Below are 21,032 nucleotides of genomic sequence, written 5' to 3'. Positions count from 1 at the left end.
TAAAAATTTACTAATTAATTAATTATTAAAATATAGTATCTAACCTTGACATGTATTGTACGGAGTCTTTCTTCAGCTGTCGAAGTTGGTGTTTCATTTTTTAATTTGCCCAGTGATCTCATGGCCTCTTCTCTAGTTTCTGCAATAAGTGTCTTCACATCATCATGAATAGAAAGATGACAAAGTGCCAACCTTGATTTCATTTCATAGCAAACTTCAAAGAGATTTTGAATAAGTTCCTATAAAAATATCAGCGCTGTAACAGAAGTTTTCAAAACTGAAACAGCTTTATAAATAAGCTGAAATTATACTACAAAACGAAACATATACAATTATACACTTATCAATGCACTTGTGTTTCATGCCATAGAAAATGAAACTAATGTTTGCATTTGCAGTTTATAAAAAGTTCATAACTTGTAACAAAAACTCAGAAAGTAATTCACAACGAACCTGATAATCTTTTCTCACGTCATCTCGTATGTCTTGATCCATGCTCATGCTCTGTTCTCTCATTTCAGTTATTTTTGAGCGGAGAGCGGTTATCTCCAAAATTAATTCGTGGCTGCGATCAGCAAGCTGAAACTGACAAATAAAATAAATGGTTAACTAAGTATGAAAAAATATTTGATATTCACAGGTGGGTGTTGTCAACTGCACAATACACTTATATTAGTATTGCCAACGTTACACTGTATACAATGGTATATAAGATAGAAATACCATTTTCATACCTGTGACTCAACACTACTATCACCACCTTGCTTTAACCCCTGCTTTGACCTAATTGCCTTCATTTCCAGTTCTTTCATGTAGAGCAAGTGGTGGTGGTGATGCAGTAAGTTCTCGTAGTACAACGTATAACTTTCATAGTTTTCCCTTTCTCTGAAAGTTTAATTCAGCTGAGTTTGGTTTACAAATGAAAAAGTTTCATAACATACACTGTGAGCTTTAGAATTTTAACTACTGGTTAAGTCTTACAAGCAATAAATTTAGCAATGCTAATACCTTTGCATAACAGCTGTAGCTAGCTTGGACATGCAAGAATTAAGATGTGATGCACTCATGATTATGTTACCATTGTTAGTGTCACAGTCTGACATCAACCTAAAAATGTAAGTAAAGGATTTATGACGAGGCAAATAACTATTGACTCACAAAATCTCCTTTATATCACTACAAGACTCTTCGTCAAACAATAACAGTATGGTTGAACACATTTTTCAAAAATACTTTGCCTAAGTAGAATTTAGTTTCGGCTTTTAAAGCATACCCTAATAGCTTAATGCAACTTACTTTTGCAAGAAGTCTTCAACTAAGTGTGGTCGGCTGACTGTAAAATTTTCTCTCATTGTGGCTCCACTGCCAGCGGTAGTTGGGTGGCGCCAGAGATCAGCAGGAAGTGCGGTTTCTTCCCTTGATCTTTCTGCCAGCACTAAGGTTAACTCTCGACCAATACGCTGTCGGGTTTCATTGATCATCTTGCATTCAAAAACTTCCAGTAACTTTATCAGCTGGAGAAACAGCATTCAGCATGAAGAAATCTTACTGATCATTTTAACTTACAATAGCCAGCACAGTCACAAGTCTGTTCCAAATACAACAATAAATAAAGAAATACAGTGATGAACCAAAGTCACACTTTCACTGCGAGACTTACTAATCTTGCTCTTAATGTCAGTTCAGGGGTACTGGGAGGAGGAGGAATGGGATGATCATCAGAGGAGATGTCATCGTAGATGTCCAGATTACCCATCTGCCTCGCTATCGATGTATAGACATGAAGCATAACTTCAGAGCGAAATAAATGATTTGATTCCCTTTGAACGAAGAATATAACTACATTTTACTGAAACAATTTAATGAAACAATAGAATCATTTGTAAAATAAAGTCCTTGCAAGCGACTAACACATGGTCAATTATTGTATAGTTCATTCATAAATTAACTCCATGTAAACACGTAAACCATCTAAACCAGTGGTTCCCAACCTTATTTGGTGTCGGGGCCGAATTTCAAACTTCATAGTACGTATGGAGCCGCATGAAAACACTCAAGTAATTTTAACGAAAATTTTAAAGCATGAAATCATGTACCAACGAATAGCAACACTAACAAGAAAAATAACACAAATCAATTTAATGTCCAACTTGGCATTGGCTTTGAGCTTTAACAACTTTGTCAAAGCGAGGCGAAATTGTGGTTTAGGATTCAGGAGGCGGTTTATGATTCACAATAATTAGACAATGGACCATTCACAACAGTATAAAGTAGGCTACAAGGTGTAACTGTAAGATGTAAAATGAAACATTTGTAAACAATTTTGACCTAACGCTATAAATTTTGACCAATTTTTGACTTTTTTTGACAAGTCAAAAAATAATCGCCCTAATTATTACAAATAGATTTTTTATTTTTTTGTGGGATTTTCAGGGGTCATTGAGAGCCGCAAGAAAGCTACCTTGGAGCCGCATGCGGCTCTAAGAGCCGCGGTTGGGAACCACTGATCTAAACCAATGACTAAAATGTCACCCGAGAATTCATCTAACTTTTTATTTTATTTATTTATTACCATTATTAAAAAATAATATAAGGAAAAAACCTTACCTGTACAATGCAGGAGTGTCAACATTTTTGACATGAAGCTTCATTTTTCCCCATTCCAGCTTAAACATTTCTAATTGTTTCCAAACACGTAAAAAAATATTCATCAACCTGCATACAACAAGTAAAAAAATTCCAGTAAAACATAGAAAATTTAATGGTAACAAAAGCCGTGAATTAAAATAATTAGTGAATGCTGATATGCATTTTACTGTGTTTGGACCAACAGCTTAGAAATAGAATTAGTAGTACTGTATATCAACGGTACCAAAAGGATATTCAACACCATTTTACACATATGCAAGAAATCTTTACCTATATCAAGTTTTCTCAACCGAGGGCCAATGCCCCCTCTGGGTACCACCAGGACATGCCTCACTAGTGAGCTATAGTGTAGTAGTAGTAGGGAAAGACGGAGTAAAGTGAGACACAAGTTTTTCACGTTTTAGTACTTGTGCTTGCAAAATTAGCGGTGCGAAGGCTACTGCACACGCAGTAGGAAAGTAAAAAGTGTTCACAAACCATGAAAGGTTGAGAACCACCTACCTATATGATTCAAGCGGATGTGCAACTTTGTCGAGTGGAAGGTTTGGGTCCAATTTTTCTTTTTTCTTCACATTCTTCGTGACGAGATTTCCTTCTTCTTTTTCTTCATCTTCTTCTTCCTCTGGATCTTTACTATTTTTAATTGGTTTCTTTTTTTCATCCTTAATAAAAACAGTTTGATTGCAAATATCTTTTCATCCAAGAATATTTGTAGTTGCTTACATACTGCATCTCTTATTAATAAATTTAAAGTCAACATTAATACACTTATTGTCAACAAAAACATAATCTATATTATAAGTATCCCTGGCATCACTTAAAAGCCTTTAATTAACTAAAATGAGTTCTAGTTTACAAACGAATTATACTTTTATTACAAAATTTACTTTCAGAGCGCTTCCTGGTCTTGATCCAGCGTTCTTTCCAACCTGATACAGGAGCAAAAAACCTTTGGGCATTTCATCAGCAGGACCTATATACATTAACCAAAGTTTACAAAACTGACTTACAAATAATTCAAAATTATATTCAACAAAATCTTTGCAACCTATTGCACCTTCTAAGCTGTGGAGAGCTATTGAGCCATTCTTTAAAACTTCCTGCAGAAGTAGATCTACTCCAAGTATTTCACCATTAGCCAGTTGCCTTTCAGTGTCGGTTAGACCTGCTAAGCAGAGCTGCATGCACGACTCTACATCACACCAATATTCTGGATATGACGTTGAATGAAGCCCACTTGATGCTTGAAAGCTTTATAAAAGTAATTTAAGCATCATCATTTTAAAGCACTTCAGTATCCAAGGACATTTCATCAAACCATGGAGTTACCTCAGTTACCTTGTAATTGCCCATTAATAATCTAAATAGACTCACCTCAGCCATGGGAAGAGCTTCATGGCTTCCAGTGAACTGGGATCAAGAGGTTCAGGAAGCTTCAGGTGCATACACGTGACATTCTTCTCCCATATATTGCTGAGTGAGGGCAAAGCAAAATGCATGTTATCTGTGATGCACTTATACGCTCGTTGATTGCCCATTGCAAGGAAAGTCTCCCTGTGAAGACGAAAAAATGTGACAATATACAATTTGTTTTTTTACGGTTCAAGTGATAAAAAGTGAACAAGTGGTACTGTAGAACAACTTTCCGTTTTTTGCTTAAAGCAAGCTTTGTATCAAACGTTAAAAAAATAACTTCAATCGTTATAATCAATACTATTAACCAATAAAATGTTCTACTGCATTGTTTCTCAACTACCAGTCTGCAGTAATGTCTTGGTAACAAAATAATTTCAAAAACTACGTTTTTTTGACATATAAGTTAAATATGCTGTAAGATAGAGGCGAGGAAATTTTTAAATTCTTTTTTGCTAGTTACATAGGAAGCCCAACGTTAAAAATCGTTATGAACTGATCCAATGCTGCGATAACATTAAGTTGTTAAACAGTTGCATTCAGAAGTTGCCAATTTATTTGTGATAAATTTGATTTGACTATTTATTTTTTACGATTTTTTGGTGGGGAAATCCTAAGTGCACCATAGGCACAACACATATGCAGCTGAATTATCAATATCGTTTTTCTCCGGAAACAAGACAGGGCTTATATTATTTTTCGCTTAAAAATATGACACTAGGGCTTATTTTAGGGGATGTTTTCAATTTTTATTTATTAAAAAAACAAAGCTGAGAATTATGTTTATTTAAACTGCAAACGTGTAACTTCAGGTCATTGCACTTTCGCGCTATCGACTAGGTCTTATTTTGAAGGTAGGGCTTATATCAAAATCATTCTCGAAATTCAGGCTAGGTCTTATTTTTGGAGAAACACGGTAGTAAATTTGCAATAGAAGGTGATATTTGACCTTTCTATGGATTTGTTGCATTGAGGCAAAATAATTCCCAAAAACTTAAAATTTTATTTTGTGCAAGTTCATGAGATTTACAACTTTTGAATTCAGCAGTGATGGCATGTAACTCAGATAACCTTAATATTTATTGTGGACTTGTAGATGTATTGTAGGCAACACAAAGATTTGTACATGACCAATCCAAAAAGCAGTTCTTCTATTTTTAATGAGCCGAGAGTATGAAAGGGTTGAGGCTTACTCTTCTATAACTTTAAAATAGATGTAAAAACAATAATAGGTACCTCATAGAATATCGAACAGCAGCATCAAACTCAAGAAAAAGTGAATCTTTTCTTAGTGACAGAAGTTCTGCTACTTTGCTCGGTAACCTAGTGTGACGACTAGGCCCAGTTGGTAAAACATCAATCTGTTCTTGGATTTCAGTAAGCTGGGCACCAACACCTAGAGAAGAATAAACACAAAAAATCAGTAACTTGATGCAAAAATTATTAATATTGCACTTTGAACAAACTTATGGAAAACTGTGAAAACACACAAATATGTGCATAAAAATCTCAACACATGTTGGCTGACCAACAATACATTAGCACTCATCATATCACCTCGTATGTTTTGACTTAGTTACAGTGGACACTATAATGCTAAAACAAAAAATTACCTTCAGCACCACCCCAGTCAGCAGCGACGCTGTAACTTGTCTGCGAATTGTCCTGGTGTAATTTTCCACTGCCGAGTCTTGCATGAGCACACAGATAAAGAACAATGTCATGCAGAGATGAAGCTATAGACAGCCATGTGGTGAGAATGGTGTCTTGTTTCTACAAAACAAGGTTGTTATTGTAAATTTCATTAAGTTTAAAGTTTTTAAGTGCAAAGCTGAAGCCAATAGCCTAGAATTCACATACCTATATACATATTATATAATACCAAATAGAGAAATTCCAAAAAATTATTATTTGTTTTGTACCAAGTTGCTTGTTTTGGTAACATTTATAAATAATATAACTCCAAATTTGTATACTTCGTAATCCATGTTTCTATAACTTGACAAAATCTCAGTAAAGTGTGGAATGAACCAGAGATTCATAAAACACAACCCATCAGGTGAAAGAACTCTTCTAGGTCTCTTCCTCAGTGTTTGTGGATCAGGAGCCATACCTTCAACATCATCCTGTCAATTCATGTAAAAGCCACTTCAAAAACCAAGAAAATTTTTTTACAAAAAAATGAATGGAATCTTATTTTTTTATCATGTTTGTTACAAATTAGGATTGTAACGAAACCATTAGAAATTAATCGATGACATCTGAAGATTAGAAAAGGATGAAATCCAAAAATTATTTAGCGACAGGTAAAATTCACCTTACATTCTAAAAAATGACCACATCTAGCCTACCACATTTCTCTTTTTTTCATTTGGACGTCCAACCATGAAGTAATTGTCTCTTGTTGTTGGAAAAGGCTCGAGTGCTGTGAGTATGCTTGAGTAGCAAGCGATAATCTGAGCACGCATTGCATGAAGACTCATTCTAAACGCAACTCTGCAAGGAAATGATGACACATTGGCAGCAATTCAACAGAGACTGACCAAAGGTTGAATAAACACTAACTACTTATTTTCTTTGAAAGTGCACCAAATGCATATATATAACCTTTTAAAATAAGCAAAAGACAGTAGTGCAACGTTTACTTACTCTTTAGAAAAATCAGCTACCAGTGATCGTTTCAGTTTTAAAAGTTCTTCTTCTTTACGCAGCATCATACCTTGAGTTTCTTTCTTGTGGATGAAAGCGTTCACAACAACATCTCGTGGACCAACCTTCTCAATTTGTATTGAAATGAAAGCTTCAGGGGATCTGTTAAAGTAGTTCATAAATTAGCATCATGAGCTTTCAATCTCTTGAAAATCTTATCTGCTAATCTCTGATCCACAATGTCACAACTATCATTTCTTAAAATTTAGCTAATTGTATAAAATAAAACACAAAACTCATGCAGGTAACATGCGACAACCTGCACTCATTGCATTACATTATAAGTAGCTCATGCAACACAAAGACAACAGCAAAAAAAATTTGACAGCAAACATTTAAAAGAAACACATTTTTGGTTATTAAAAGCAGCCTAGATAGTTCAGTATTTAACCGCCATCAACCTTATTTCCATAGCAAATGAACCTTATAGAAATATTTGGTACTTATTGATCACAGAATGATAGATGTTAGCTGTGAAAGAAAACCTAGTATAAATTTATTTAAAGAAGGATGCATTCCCATGAAGAGAGGCAACAAAAATTGCAACAAAAAATTATAAGATCATTACGTAAAACCTATTTAATAAGGACATGGATAACAATGTCAATGCAGGAAGAAATACCAGTAGGCCATGCAAAACTCACAAATGTTTTTTTATTGAATCTTCTTGAAAATGCACATGTTTGCCAGGAGACCAGGCAAATGTTTCATCTACTTTGCTGAATGTGTTTTTTGTACCATTAGCACATTCCCAATAATACATATTAATGCCACACAACAATATCAAACACTTTTGGCGTATCTTAAACAAACTAATCAATGCAGCAAAGTTTTCAAAAATTAACTTTGATAATTTTATCACAACCTTGATATATAACAAAGGTGAGCAAACGGCTGCTCGCCGACATATTTTTTGTGGCTGCTCTAGCTATATAGTAATATCCTTTATTGTTCATTATCCATGCATTGTTTATCGTATTTGTATTGACACTACTGATTTTGCGGCACGCTACTGTTTGTAGTTTTACGCAAGTGATTCTTTCATTGAACAAGTTTGCCCACCCCTGATATATAAGATCAAACCGAACAGTAACCTCAATTATGTGATTGAATGTTAATAAAATACATTTTTCAAAATGTCAACTAATTGTTTAAAAAACTTTTAAATTTCTATTTACAGTGAAAGGATTTACCTTTTTTGTTTATCAAAGCCAAATTTCAGCTTTCCAGCATAAGATTTACCAAAATGTAATCGACGACCTGGTGTTGGTGAAGCTGTTCCTGAACGATTTGTTGCTTGGGTAAGAGTAGTTGACACACTGTGATTGCTGTGGCTATCTGATGCGTTATGAGCACTCTGGTAAACATTACAACTTGTTATCATCATGAAACTACCATTACATTAAAAACTTCACAACTTACACCTTCTGGTGGTTTAAAGCAATAAAACAAGCAAAAAAGTAAAAACTAACCTTAATTTCACTCTGCTTGATGTCTTTCCACTGTGCGCAGTTGTTGAACTGGGTAATAGCTACTACTAATGCATTCTTATGTACAACTTGACAGGATAGTGCAACTCGAAGATTTTCAAGAATTCCTCCCTTTTGAATGAGCTATCAAATCAACATTGTAGATAGTTAGTTACAACTATACCTGAATCACACTTTGCTATGGGTAGCATTTAGTCAAAAACAGATCTGCCTTCTACATGCGTGAACCTGTAAAACTTGTTCTCTGTTTCTAAAACTAAACTTGGGAAGATGATTTTCATCCATTTCTTGAATGGCAAGTAGCAGTTGAGGTGGAATGTATCTGAGATTCAAGAGTTACCGTAATTCTAAAACAAGTCCTTAATCTCAACACCAGATTAATTCAAAACAAATAAACTGATTCTAATAACATAGCTACGCAAACATCTAAAATCTACCAATACCTAAATGAATTCAAAATTTAAACATTATTCAAATACATTAAAATTATCAACAATTTTTTTATTTCGCTCCTCTCTCTTATGTAATGGAATTATTCCGGTGTTGATATATCTAAGAAACCCAAGTAAATGAACGCTAAAACATGTAAATGATATCAGGATTCACAGTCAAAAGAAATCCAAGTTCGAAGTGGCAAAAAAGCATTAAAGAAGTGAAGGCTTGCCAACCTGTCAGCACTCATGTCATCTGGAACAAAGCTTGTCTGCATTGAAGGTGGAAGGTCAACTTTTTCCTTGCGATTAGCAAATTCAAACTGCACCAAGCGCAGGTACATGTGATATTCTTCAAATCCCATTTCAGAGCTTGCTTTTTTGTACAATCTTTAAAAAAACATGCGTGATTAACATTAATATAAACAGCAGGTAAGTAAATGAATGTATTGACATGAACATGTATGCCTGCTGCTTTCAGCTATGATTGACAAAAAATTCTGACAATTATATTTTATAGCACTTGAATAGCAAAGTAAACGTTTGTGATCAAAACAAGCATTCAGTCACAGTGAAAAGAAATACAAGGTAAGCTATTATAAGGGATTGATATGGTATGATAATAATCTTTATCCTTGGACTGAGAATAGTTTTAGCCCAGCTTAGACTAGGCGATGCCAGAGCCCCAGTTACTGAGCTAGCCTTTGTGCAAGTCTTGACTGCCATACATTTTTCATTTGGTCTCTTGATTTTGATTTGCTCATATTTACAGCTGCCCACCAGGTCCATTGAACAGGATCAAGTGTCGTTATTGCCTTGACCAAAAACATTACAACAGTATAGCACCACTGGGCATCAAACACGGGCCGCATTTATTGCAAGGCCAGTGCTCGAGCCACTCGGCTACTGGGCGGACAATTTCACAGTCACAGATACAGTATAGTCTAAAAACACTACAACCTGAATTATCACATTACCAGCATCGGTTTCTGTATACTTTCTTCTTTCATTCTTTTCACGGCTTACCTGGCCAATATCTCAGTTTCAAAGGCTGCCTCAATCAAGCGTTGTCGAAGCAAAACCATATCTAGTGCCCTCATCCAGGTTTCTACTGAAGCTGACTGGTCTACACTTGCAATGCTGGTTTTTGAGGAGCTTTTTTCATCTGGTTTAATAAGAGATTGCACAGCATCAGTCATCAATAGAGCGTCTTCAATGAATACACCGGAAAAAATCTAAAATTTAAACAACATCGTTTAATGAAATAAACAGATCAAAACAGGTGTCGATACACATATGCAAGTCACTTGCGACTGGACAAGTGCATACACTTGAAACCCACTTCTTTTTGTGTCTGAAGAGAATATGATGCGCCAATGTGTCCCATTCCATCCCATTCCCTTCGAGCATGTTCTAAAACTTGTCTCTCCAAGGCAACAAACTCACTTGTGGATGACGGCCGATGTGCCTTGCAGAATGTATATCGTGAATTACTGGGTGCGATGCGACATATGGATGGAAGACACGTGACTACAAGTCGCTAGTCATCAACTGGATTAATGAATAAGTCTACAACAACTTACCAGTTGTAAATCATGTACCGCTACATGAATAGTGTTTAAAAATCTGCTAGCTAGTGCTCCAAGAGTGGGATGAAACTCCAGCATATCGACATGCTTCAACGCAGGCCTAAAAGTATTAGAACATTTGCGCATTAAATTGGAAACTGTCTTGTTTGAGACGTTGAGACATCGTTTGAGATCATCTTGATGATGATGTTTGACACTTTAAGATATTTTTGCCAAATCACACAAACCTTGGTAAGTTAATGGCGATATCCTGCTTGGTGATCGTGTGCAAAGGCATGCCAAGCATATGAAGTGGCCTTGCTGTTCGACTAAGATAATGACGACATTCATCAATGTGAGATGCCAGTATCTATAATTTAGACAACTTTGAAAAGCAGAACTTTTAACAAAAACCACTTAGATCAAGTTTAAATTCAACTATAAGAAACGAATAGGTATGATTAGTCACCTATACATAATTTAAACATCATACTTGTGTCAGCAAAGTGGTCTTCAAGCGAAGACATGCACACTCATCTTTATACGTCCTTATAAAATAATCTTGGGTAAAGTCGTAACGTGGTCGTTGGTGGATAACATCCGTTATTATCTGAAAATAATACAGAAGTCATTAATTAACTGATTTTTACAAAATTGTTTAAATCTATGTTTCAGTTAATTAAACCCAGACTTGCAAGGCGGCTAAAACAAGTGATTTTTATCATCAGAAGTTTAACCATTAAAACAGGCCTCATCACATAAAATAATTACCTGGGTCAGAGTGAGCCTTTCAGTAGGATCAAATGTGTTGTGATAAGCTTCCAAGTAACAGTCTAGTAACTATAAAACATCTTATTGTGTCAGCTCTGCTATCTGCTTAACTATATTGATGATTTTCGTGCACATGTAGAACAAATCCTTAAGCAATGAATAAGTCAAATCATGCATACTATCAAGAAAGGTATTTACTAACTTTTCGCTTGTTTGCAAGGAAATTCAATTCACACGTCCATAAGTCAATGAGAACAGCAAAGCGGTCAACAACGCGATGCCCATACGAGGGTATATCAACCTCACCAGGAGCTTCTTGTCTCCTTTGAGCTCTCTCAGCTGGTGATCTTCTAGGAACTGCACGATTCGCTGAAAACATGCCAAGACATTTTTGTGTTTTGAAGAGATTACAATAAAGTAATTATTAATTCAACACTACATGCACATGCAGAGCATTAACAAATTTTTAGATAAAAAAATTAATTTAAACATTTTGGTGATGGTATCCTTTAATTTATATGCTTGAATGTTAAGCGGCACTTAAAATAACGGCATTTTTCTAATCAGATAAATTCAAAATGCAAACCTGTGTCTTTTTCAATGAATTGGGATGCAATAAGAATAAGGTCCTTATCAAGCTCCTGAAAATCCGTGACAGCAGCATCATACAGGATGAAGTAACCCCTCTGGTCTTGAACATGTGGTGTGGACCCAGCTCCCAGTGATCCGGAAGACACAGCTGCCGCTATTATGGAGCTATGCCATTCGCCGGAGCCATCGCTGATACCTTGCAGTCCACTCTCCGCATCACGATCATTCTCATCAAGATCCAAGGAATAAAAATCATCATGGTTTTCAATTCCCCCAAACTCCATGAATTCATTTTGATCGATCTGAAGCACAAAGAACAAGTTTATCTACTTCAGTGACCATATCTTGCAATGTCGTATTCATTAAGTGAAGTGGCAACTCACTTTAAAGTCTGCCGGAGTATTATGCAAATAGTGGTGTGAGCCAACCCCTCTACTCTGTCCGCGTCCTCCCCCTGCGTGGTTTACTCTTTCATTGTGAGCAGCATGAGACATGTGCGAAGCAGATTTTTCTGGAAATAAATTATTTTTTTTCTCACATGACATTATTAATTATTATTTCATAAGTATACATGTCACATTAGTTGTTGAATGGTGTTTTGGACCATATTCCACATTCGCACCATTAAACACAAAGAAAGTTTGTTGCCTTTGATAAAAATGAAAATGTAAGAACAACCAAAGACAATTCAGCATGATGTGCTTTGTGCACTTCACAAAATGAAAGCATGTCATTATCACAAAAGTGGCTTCATTAGACATATGAGAGCTTTCAAGATGCACTTAACGAGTGTACTTCAATACTGATACATGTAAGTGAGAGGATGAAAACTTAGAAGCTGTTCTTTTGAAACCTCTTTTCTTCTTAGACTTGTGATCACCCATTTCCATCTTTTCGTTGTCATCTGTGTGAGAATTTTGATTTTCATGTGACAATCCACCATCGTAAATAGTTATTGTTCGTTCGACACTAAATGGAGTAACGTAGTGGAAATAAAAATGTCAACATAACTAGTGCACAAAACAAGGGACAAAACAAAATTAATAAATAAAATAAAATTTATACATATAACTGTAGATATAATCACAAAGCAAAGCTAAAATTATTTTAAATACCATACAAAGCAAAGGCTACTTTGGTAGCAATACAAAAGTCCAAACTTGTTGTCAACATACCTTCTGAAATAGTTTAAAACAGCAAGACACTGTCGTCTTAGGTCACGGATTTTAAGATGCCGCAAATGTAAGAAAGAGAGGTAGGCACCCTAACAGAACATTATCACGTACATAAGTAAAAATTTTGAACTAATAAATCTAAACAAAGCAGTGTTACCACAAGATTTTGAACGCCTATTTTTTGGTTTGGTACTTAATTAATGTTTCTAAAAGTTGTTTGCCTGCCATTTGTTGTATTCATTAGAAAAACATGATACGGAATTGAAGTATCATATTATTAAATAAATAAAATTCATTACCCATCAAGTAAAATTTACATAAGCTAACCTGAACGACAGTTGGATCTTGACTTGCAGAATCATCGCCTTCATCAAGCCCAAGCATCTGCATTGTGTTTGCATAATCATAACTATCCCTTCTTTTACTCTGGTTGCCAAATCTGCGAACATATGAATTGTTTGAGATGAAAGATTCCTATTGTTGATGTAAATGCTAAAGTTAACATATTAAAACTGTCACATAGTTTCCTCAAAACTAACATACAAATATAAAAATTGCTATTAACATCACGTTATTATACAAACATCAATGTAATATTATCACATATTATTTGTACATAATAATCTTACATTCATAATAGAAAAAAAAAACAACTTATTTATCAACATTTTGTAAGTTTTCAGCAAATGACCTTATTAAAAAATTGGATTTAAAATTTTTTTACACAAAATTAACCTTGAAACACTTTGCTCATTGTCTCCCATGTCTTTAGTATGTTCACTTCCATTGGAGGTTTCCGTGGCTTGCTTTTCTGTGCTCTCATATATTCGCTGCCAGACTGAGTTAGCTTTCAGTGTGCCTTGTCTGAAACAAAATGATGACGATGAAGATCCTAAAACTAAAATATTGTATATCAAATTACCTACACAAAATAAATAATAGTGTTATTATGCAATTAGTGCACAAGATATTTTCATGTCAATGAGACAACATAAATCAATTACCCGTGTGATGTAACAGAAACAGCCTGAACTGTGGGTGGGTCTCGCACTGCCACAGCATGCTCCTTCAAAGCTTCAGTCACATGCATGTGATCGCTGACGTTTAGGAACCTGTAATGAGGTTATAGGATTAGTAATGTTTTCCAGTTTTATTGATAGTAATAATATTAATATGATAACACTGTAACAAATGTAAATAACAGCCATAACTACCTGCATTAAAAATACACCAAGGTAAAATTACTGATTACAACAATCTTGCCTGTTCTGTGACTCAAGAAGAGCATCAATATTTCCACTTTGTTTGAGATGTGTCATTTGCTTCAACTGAATTGGATCTTGTCTTGGTTTGATCCGAACATATCTCACCCAATTACTCGGCTTAAGCAAACAATGCGAAGCAGAATCAATTCCCCAATGTTCATAACCTAAATTTTATTAAAGTTGACTTTCGTTAACAACAGTACATTGACGTGATAATAAACGACACCTAAACTTTTAAAGAAAGGTTTCATGGCTTTAAAAAAAATGCGTAATAATTCAACAGCAAAAAATATTAACAGAAAAAGTTTTTGGCATTCTCTTCCAAATTTTCAAAATTAACAATGCCGCAAATTTTCCTCAATCAATTATAATATTAGTTATATCATAGAGTTTACCCTCTGGGATGTTATCATATTGATAAAAAGTTGAACATTCCATCTGACGAGTAAAGAGAGTTTTAAACCGCCGATTGACAGCACCAAACAACTCCATTTCATCAGCAGATGAAAGAAGTTCTGTCCTTATTGGAATCCCGTATTCAGTGGTCAGGGACTCGAGCTGGTCTCGAAAAGTTGGGAGTTCAAGTGCATGAGTCGGTATTCCCAAAGTCACCTCATTTGATACAAAACCTAAAACGAAAAACAAATTAATGAGGCGTTTATTAATTTGCAAAAAAACAGCCATTGTTGATTCATGTAAAACTTGGTGAATATGTGAAAAAGGTTGCATATTCAATTTTCATTCTATTACGAGTTTGAATACTGTTTCTTATCAAAACATCTGTAAATATAAAGTATCAATCATAAAACAGTTATGACAGTATGAAGTCATACTGATGACTAATAAACAACATATTGAAGTGTAATAAGATACATAATGATATAACATAATGATATAAAATAATAACATAATACTGATCACTTACAATAAAACCATACAACAGGCAGAGAGCAGTACCTGAAAACGCCATTTCTGATGTTACTGCCATCGCCGTAGATCTTCCAGCAGAATGTGTTCTTGTGGGGGCAGGTGACACGGGAAGGAAAGAAAAGTCAAGACCTGCAGTAATGTTCTTCCATGCTGACTTGGTGTCGTTGGCAGTTTGATTAGCAAAATCAGTCTGTATAAAGTTCTATGTTTAGTACCGGTATCTAAAATTGCTAGTATCAGTTAACTGTGTTTTGTGGAAAAAAACATTTAAAATATTTTTATGGGACATTCTGTTTATCATCTCAATATATGTAAAGAAATTAAACAGTTTGTACCAACAAATAGTAAAAAGCAAGAAAACAAGCTGAACATTGTTTCTATAAGAATATAAATATGGAAACTTTGTGCACTACGTGGTATAAGAATCACAATTAAGCAACTTACAGTACTTAGTCTACTATATTTTAATTCATGCCACGTTTTTGTCTACATTTCAAGCAACTTACATCTGCTGTTGGCTTAACGGGGGAAGCAAGCTGAAGATCTATGTTATTTCTGTGGATCATTGGCAGCCACTGCAGAACTTTCAAGTAAGCTGTAAACCTCTTAGTCATATGCATATGCACCACCATCCAGCGAAAGAAAATTGCCAGATCTTCAATTCTTACGCTATTATGGGACAGTATAGCCATTAGCCAATGAAATATATAGAAGTCTGTTCACTGGTCATATAGATCAGGGGTGTCCAAACTATGACCCGGCAGCTGTTTATTACTAGCCCGCGATCATCATCAAGCTCCCACGTAACTTTGTACCAAAGATAAAGCAATACGAAACAAACGTTGGAAGTTTAAGTCGAACAAACTTTATTTTAATATGGTTTACATAAAACTGTTCTACTTCACACTATTCAGGTGCAAATTATTTTTCCAAGCATTTAATGGTAATTATTAACTTGAATTTGTTAATTGTAAGGTGACCTAAGTTAAGGTACGTTATTGAGCAGATATTGCGTAGAAATTTAAAAATTATATATCACAAGAACTTTACAATACCGTATTGTAATTTCTTATGGTCCCACTTGTAACGAGACCCTGTAGTGCCGGTACAACTGTTAACTGTTAAATGCTGTTATGTGTTACATCAAATATGGCATAACCAAAGGAACTTTTCGAATGCACGAATCGAATGAATAAAGCAAAAATCTTCATTTTTATATAATTCTTAATCAAATATTCTGAGAACCAGAATATCATCGCATCACTGCTCCCAAAAAGTTCGTTGAAATATTACCATCCTTTATCAGCCCATTTTGCAATGAAACTATTAGATTAATTCTCCTAGGGCTTTTTGTTTTATATAGCGCTGGGCGACGTAAACTTTGTGTTTGTGGTACCTCTTAGAGTTGTAGGGCAAGCAAGTCGCTACAGTTCTCTGACTTTTTATTACTTTGGATGGTATTTTTCTCAGCCTACCATTTAACATTTCCAGTTAGAAAATGAATTTTGTCGCCAATGCCTTTGTTCATGGTCTTTACGATATTTAGTGCGTTGTAGGCAAGCAGCAATCTTCACACACAGTGAGTGGCCCGGACACTGGTTAACTTTTTAGCACATGGTCCTCAGTGAAAAAGTTTGGACAACCCTGATATAGATTATCGCTTGCTGGCATCTTATAAATTTTACAGTAAAACATATATTAAATTTTTAAGTTCAACAAAAACATAGAAAGCATGGTGATTAAATTATCCCTTAAAATGGCAAAACTTGGTCAACATTTCATCTTGGTTTAACCATATTTCATTTGTATTTATACAAAATAATCTACTCAGCTCATTACAATCACGAGATAAAATCTTGCCAGGCAGGATATAAAATCTGATATTCATTTACATTGTAATAGATTGTAATCAGTATATAAATTAGATGAGGATTTTCTATTCAATGTTAATTCAACAATGGTCAACTGAGACCATAATATGTTGATAGCAGCTTACTGTAACCTGACGACAATGAAGATCAGTGAAATTGAATAATAGTAGTGTCTACTAGAGTCAAACGTTATAAGGCGTAGTATTCAGACAACGATGCTCAGTGTGTTTACAAAATAGCATGCCTAAAAACAATCCATAAAAGTCACTCTGTTTATAATAACAACAATCATTCAAACCTAAACCTGACATACCAGTCGATGGCTTTTTTATTGCCAAGTACAAAGGAGTGATGGGCTGCTGACAAACGACGTGCTCGAATCTTAGCATCTTCATATTCACTTTGAATGTCATCAAGTCTCTTGCGATAGGTTGGATATATGCGTTCTATTGTGTCTGTGTGTTCACAAAATCGTTGCCAGCGTAGCATGTGCAAATGCTTGCACTGTATGAGCGATTGCATTCGGTCCAAGTAAAACTGAAAAATTGAAATAATTTTATACTTAAACAAAAACTTACAACAATAAAACAAAACGATTTTAGTTTTTTTAGGTGGATATTTTACATAATAAAAAAAGCAATAATACTGTTGTAATAATACTGCTAATAATACTGTAATAATAGCAGCAACCAACTACAAATCAATCTCATAAATTGGAAACCTGATGTAGAAGCAAAGAAATGCTTTCTTCTGTAATTTCTGATTTCAAAGTCGCTTCTAGTTCCTCAATCATGACGAGGCCTTGGTTCTTCATAGGCTGAGCACCACTCACATTCAGCATTTTCTTTAAGGTCATGTCTCTTTCCTTTGCAAAATATTCTGCACTCATCGGCTCAGAAACAGAGCTGCAAAATAAACTCTACAATAAAGAAGAATGTTACCATTTAAAATTTGAAATCACTTGTATTTAAATAAATAATATTTAAAAATCAAATCAACTCAAAGTAACAAAATCATAGGAACATAGGATCCAAACAGGCTTAGTTAGCATCTTACTAATAAACTTGTGTACTGCCACTAGGTGCAATCAAATGATTAGTGGCAAATTTCATACAGGAATGTGTATGAAGAAATTAAGGTAAAATTACCTGAGGCTGGCATGCATTTACTTTGGGTAATTAAAAAGATATATAGAATAATCTATATTTGAACTTGAAACATACTTCATGCTTTTAAAAGCAAGGAAAAAAGCAAATCAAAGGAAGCAATGCAGCTGGATCTGAAATTGCATATACTCCAGTTAATTAGTCAGTCACCTAACAGGTCGTGTGTTTTTTCCGTAAAGCATTTCAGTTTCTTCAATTTCATTTTTAAGCTCCGCTATATCTTGCCGTAGGTTTTTCTCAGCCTGCTGCACCTTTTCACTAAGTGATATTTTGTAGTGGTCCATGGTGTTGCTACCTGCAATAACATGAAGTGTGAAGATAATAAACTACTAAGGGATAGTGGTATTTAGCAACTCACTAAGTCATAAACATCTTGCAAAACTGTGTAGAAAATAAAAAGATATGATTTCCCTCTTTTACACACAGATATATATTTGTAGGGTCTAGCATGGAAGTTCGCAACCATGTAAATCAGTTCAGTTGGGTTTTAGGTGTAGTATAATAAAAGTAGTACTGGTATGGTACCGCATAGTATCAGAATACTTATCCTCAGACTGAGGGTTCCAAGTCTTTGCAACACTAAAAGTCAACAGTAATTTATCAAGCTCCAATTACCGTCATTCTGTGTGCATTTCCTGATGAATTTTTTATTTTCTTGCCTAAATTAAAACTGCTAACTAAAACAACTGATTTGGAAGAAGTGCCAATAACCAATAGGCTAAAATACCTGACCCAACGGCACTGTAAAAAAAGAGTATAACGCTGTAAAGCATAAAATTCCAATTACATATTTTCGAGTCTCTTGCCATTAGCCTACACTACCACAAGCTGACATTAGCTCATCAGCCTATCCACAGATGTATGAGTTACTCATAATGAGTATCATTTACAGCAGCTGCCAGTTTGTCTGATATTAATAGCATACAAAAGGTTAAGCATACGGTCAATAGTGGAAAGTGTGGGAGATACACGTACAAGATTCATCAATAGAAACACCGAATGCTTTACCTTCACGCCAATTTATAATAAACAAACAAAGAAAAGTTGGTTGTTTGAACGCCAATTTATAATAAATAAAGAAAGAATTGAGTCTTTGGTGCACGCCATCTTACCAAAATTTAGTGCGGCACGAAAGCTCACGAAAAGCAGTATTGAGTGCCCCTATGATGCCAAAGTCTGCAGCCTGTGTACTCAGAATTGTTGATACTTTAAATTTTATGGTTTGGTTCGATACTGTTACTGATAGCCAATTGATTAGATTAGTTGCTAACAACTTATCGAGGCAACTTACCGTCCAATCCCGGCAGTCAGTTCTCTACTGTAACAAACAAGCACTGGCAAGCACTAAATTTACGTTCAATTATAAAATTTTCCCTTCAAGCAGAACTCTTAACACTTTTTGCAAAAATCCCTTCCATTCTGTTAAACTTTACACGGACAAGCAGTGCTTGCTTTAACCTGGCTCAACAGCCATATAAACAAACCTCCAAACGAGAACTAGCAAAGCATCTTTGGTTGCGCCAGGAAACAAGACAAGCAAAATTATTTTCCCACGACCTTCAACCTTTAATATTTATTTCAAAGAAGAAGGGTTCGACATTTGTAGACTAACGGAGTTAACTGCTATCGGTATGATACTTTTACGCCATGACCCTTGTTGTTGTTAAAATTCCATTTCTGAAATGTACAACCGTAAGCGAGATCCATCGGGCATAATAAAGATTTATAAACACATTCGGTAGGTCAGAATTGGAAGAAAAACTGATATAGTTATAGAGAGCTTAACGGTCTTTATAAGCTTGTAATGGTTGAACTGTGGATGGTTGATTATGATTGTCCTGGTGATCCAAACATCACAATAGTTGTTAGCGTGGCTAGTAAATGTTCTGGCTTATCTATTGGGTCTCAATTATCGGGTCCTAAATGTCTTTTCACAGCCATATTTATCTGCTCATACAGAATTAACAGATTATTCCTCTGATGTTCATTTGTCAGTGACAGCTTTCGATTAAGTTTTGGTTTCGTCTAACAGTTAGTTGCCTGACAGAGTTTATTTAATAGCACACTGGCACTTGTGCTGCAATGAATTTATTGATAAGTACAGCTCACAGAAGGTTTGTTAGCAATAAACTAGATTACATTGTAGTGTAAATAGAATGATGGTAAAATGAACGTAGAATGAGAATACTATCAAGATGTGCAAGTATATTTACATGCGCTACCGCAATAATCGGCATTTCTTATACATTCAGGATGCTGGTCATAACAATACATCGATAATATTTGGTACAAATTCTCTGAGATTGATCGGAGAAAATATACCGACGTAACACTACATAAAAAAGAGAACTTGCAAACAATTTACCTCACCTAAATACACTACTATAGCTAACTATAGATTCAATGTCAAACAAATGGTCAATTTGCGAGTACAAAAATAGCCAATACAGGAAACATAAATTGGAGAAAATTTCACCATATGCGATACGACAAAGCACAACGCGTGACGTAATGAAAAATACGTAATCGCCAATGATATAAAAATTACCGTATGTGTAAGAGATTATAGGCTAAGCTGTTGATCCATAACATCCGAATGTTGAAGGCAGCTCATGCAAAACGCATGACTGCACAATAAAAGCTTTCTTTCCATTTGCCAATGATATTTTTCTCCTTGGGCAAATTGTATTTAAAAAGGACCGTATCTCTCTGAAACACATTTAGTTTTTCAACTGAGAACTTAAATGTAGCACTAGTAGTGACCACGTTTAAATGTCGTGCTATTATCCCAGACGGTCGAACTAATAAAACAATTGGAAATTAACATGTGTTTATCTGAAGGTATTCAAGTCTTTCCTAGGACAACTACTAATCGGCAATGTAATGAGTTGTGCTTAAAGTGACTCAGGCTTTGACGCTTTTAACAACATATTTAATAAGAAAGTGAAAACAGAACACACGTGTAAAACAGATAACCTGGCATGGTATGTACTGGCATGTTAG

General features: G+C 35.0%; 1 protein-coding gene across 3 annotated transcripts in view; it reads right to left on the bottom strand.

Moving 5' to 3' along the window:
• Nucleotides 1-19,549, bottom strand: part of LOC143464598 (uncharacterized) — a 31,235-nt gene extending 11,686 nt beyond the window's left edge. Inside the window, exons 1-43 of one of the 3 annotated variants that reach the window (XM_076962467.1) lie at nucleotides 19,321-19,549; nucleotides 18,180-18,324; nucleotides 17,585-17,768; nucleotides 17,177-17,400; nucleotides 15,499-15,661; nucleotides 15,020-15,182; nucleotides 14,458-14,691; nucleotides 14,061-14,226; nucleotides 13,802-13,909; nucleotides 13,533-13,661; nucleotides 13,125-13,236; nucleotides 12,798-12,886; nucleotides 12,476-12,591; nucleotides 12,006-12,133; nucleotides 11,618-11,924; nucleotides 11,234-11,400; nucleotides 11,032-11,100; nucleotides 10,754-10,870; nucleotides 10,509-10,630; nucleotides 10,276-10,381; nucleotides 10,035-10,160; nucleotides 9,719-9,927; nucleotides 8,930-9,082; nucleotides 8,490-8,583; nucleotides 8,244-8,384; nucleotides 7,965-8,128; nucleotides 7,416-7,490; nucleotides 6,712-6,873; nucleotides 6,414-6,558; nucleotides 6,039-6,188; nucleotides 5,676-5,835; nucleotides 5,299-5,458; nucleotides 4,024-4,203; nucleotides 3,707-3,900; nucleotides 3,537-3,622; nucleotides 3,151-3,311; nucleotides 2,608-2,715; nucleotides 1,661-1,820; nucleotides 1,297-1,514; nucleotides 1,009-1,107; nucleotides 735-885; nucleotides 454-585; nucleotides 45-239 (exon numbers count right to left, since the gene is read on the bottom strand). In XM_076962467.1, coding sequence (XP_076818582.1) covers nucleotides 45-239; nucleotides 454-585; nucleotides 735-885; nucleotides 1,009-1,107; nucleotides 1,297-1,514; nucleotides 1,661-1,820; nucleotides 2,608-2,715; nucleotides 3,151-3,311; nucleotides 3,537-3,622; nucleotides 3,707-3,900; nucleotides 4,024-4,203; nucleotides 5,299-5,458; nucleotides 5,676-5,835; nucleotides 6,039-6,188; nucleotides 6,414-6,558; nucleotides 6,712-6,873; nucleotides 7,416-7,490; nucleotides 7,965-8,128; nucleotides 8,244-8,384; nucleotides 8,490-8,583; nucleotides 8,930-9,082; nucleotides 9,719-9,927; nucleotides 10,035-10,160; nucleotides 10,276-10,381; nucleotides 10,509-10,630; nucleotides 10,754-10,870; nucleotides 11,032-11,100; nucleotides 11,234-11,400; nucleotides 11,618-11,924; nucleotides 12,006-12,133; nucleotides 12,476-12,591; nucleotides 12,798-12,886; nucleotides 13,125-13,236; nucleotides 13,533-13,661; nucleotides 13,802-13,909; nucleotides 14,061-14,226; nucleotides 14,458-14,691; nucleotides 15,020-15,182; nucleotides 15,499-15,661; nucleotides 17,177-17,400; nucleotides 17,585-17,768; nucleotides 18,180-18,313 — 6,261 coding nt within the window. In that variant the 5' untranslated portion in view covers nucleotides 18,314-18,324; nucleotides 19,321-19,549. Of the gene's footprint in view, nucleotides 1-44; nucleotides 240-453; nucleotides 586-734; nucleotides 886-1,008; nucleotides 1,108-1,296; nucleotides 1,515-1,660; nucleotides 1,821-2,607; nucleotides 2,716-3,150; nucleotides 3,312-3,536; nucleotides 3,623-3,706; nucleotides 3,901-4,023; nucleotides 4,204-5,298; nucleotides 5,459-5,675; nucleotides 5,836-6,038; nucleotides 6,189-6,413; nucleotides 6,559-6,711; nucleotides 6,874-7,415; nucleotides 7,491-7,964; nucleotides 8,129-8,243; nucleotides 8,385-8,489; nucleotides 8,584-8,929; nucleotides 9,083-9,718; nucleotides 9,928-10,034; nucleotides 10,161-10,275; nucleotides 10,382-10,508; nucleotides 10,631-10,753; nucleotides 10,871-11,031; nucleotides 11,101-11,233; nucleotides 11,401-11,617; nucleotides 11,925-12,005; nucleotides 12,134-12,475; nucleotides 12,592-12,797; nucleotides 12,887-13,124; nucleotides 13,237-13,532; nucleotides 13,662-13,801; nucleotides 13,910-14,060; nucleotides 14,227-14,457; nucleotides 14,692-15,019; nucleotides 15,183-15,498; nucleotides 15,662-17,176; nucleotides 17,401-17,584; nucleotides 17,769-18,179; nucleotides 18,325-18,644; nucleotides 18,786-19,320 lie in introns of those variants that run through there. The other 2 variants (XM_076962468.1, XM_076962469.1) reach the window with 2 other exon arrangements.
• Between the last annotated feature and the right edge of the window lie 1,483 nt (nucleotides 19,550-21,032).

This window comes from Clavelina lepadiformis, chromosome 7 (genome assembly GCF_947623445.1).
Source record: "Clavelina lepadiformis chromosome 7, kaClaLepa1.1, whole genome shotgun sequence".
In the NCBI taxonomy this organism is placed as follows: Eukaryota; Metazoa; Chordata; class Ascidiacea; order Aplousobranchia; family Clavelinidae; genus Clavelina; species Clavelina lepadiformis.
Note: the sequence above shows the minus strand (reverse complement) of the source record. Positions and strands in the feature narration are given on the sequence as shown.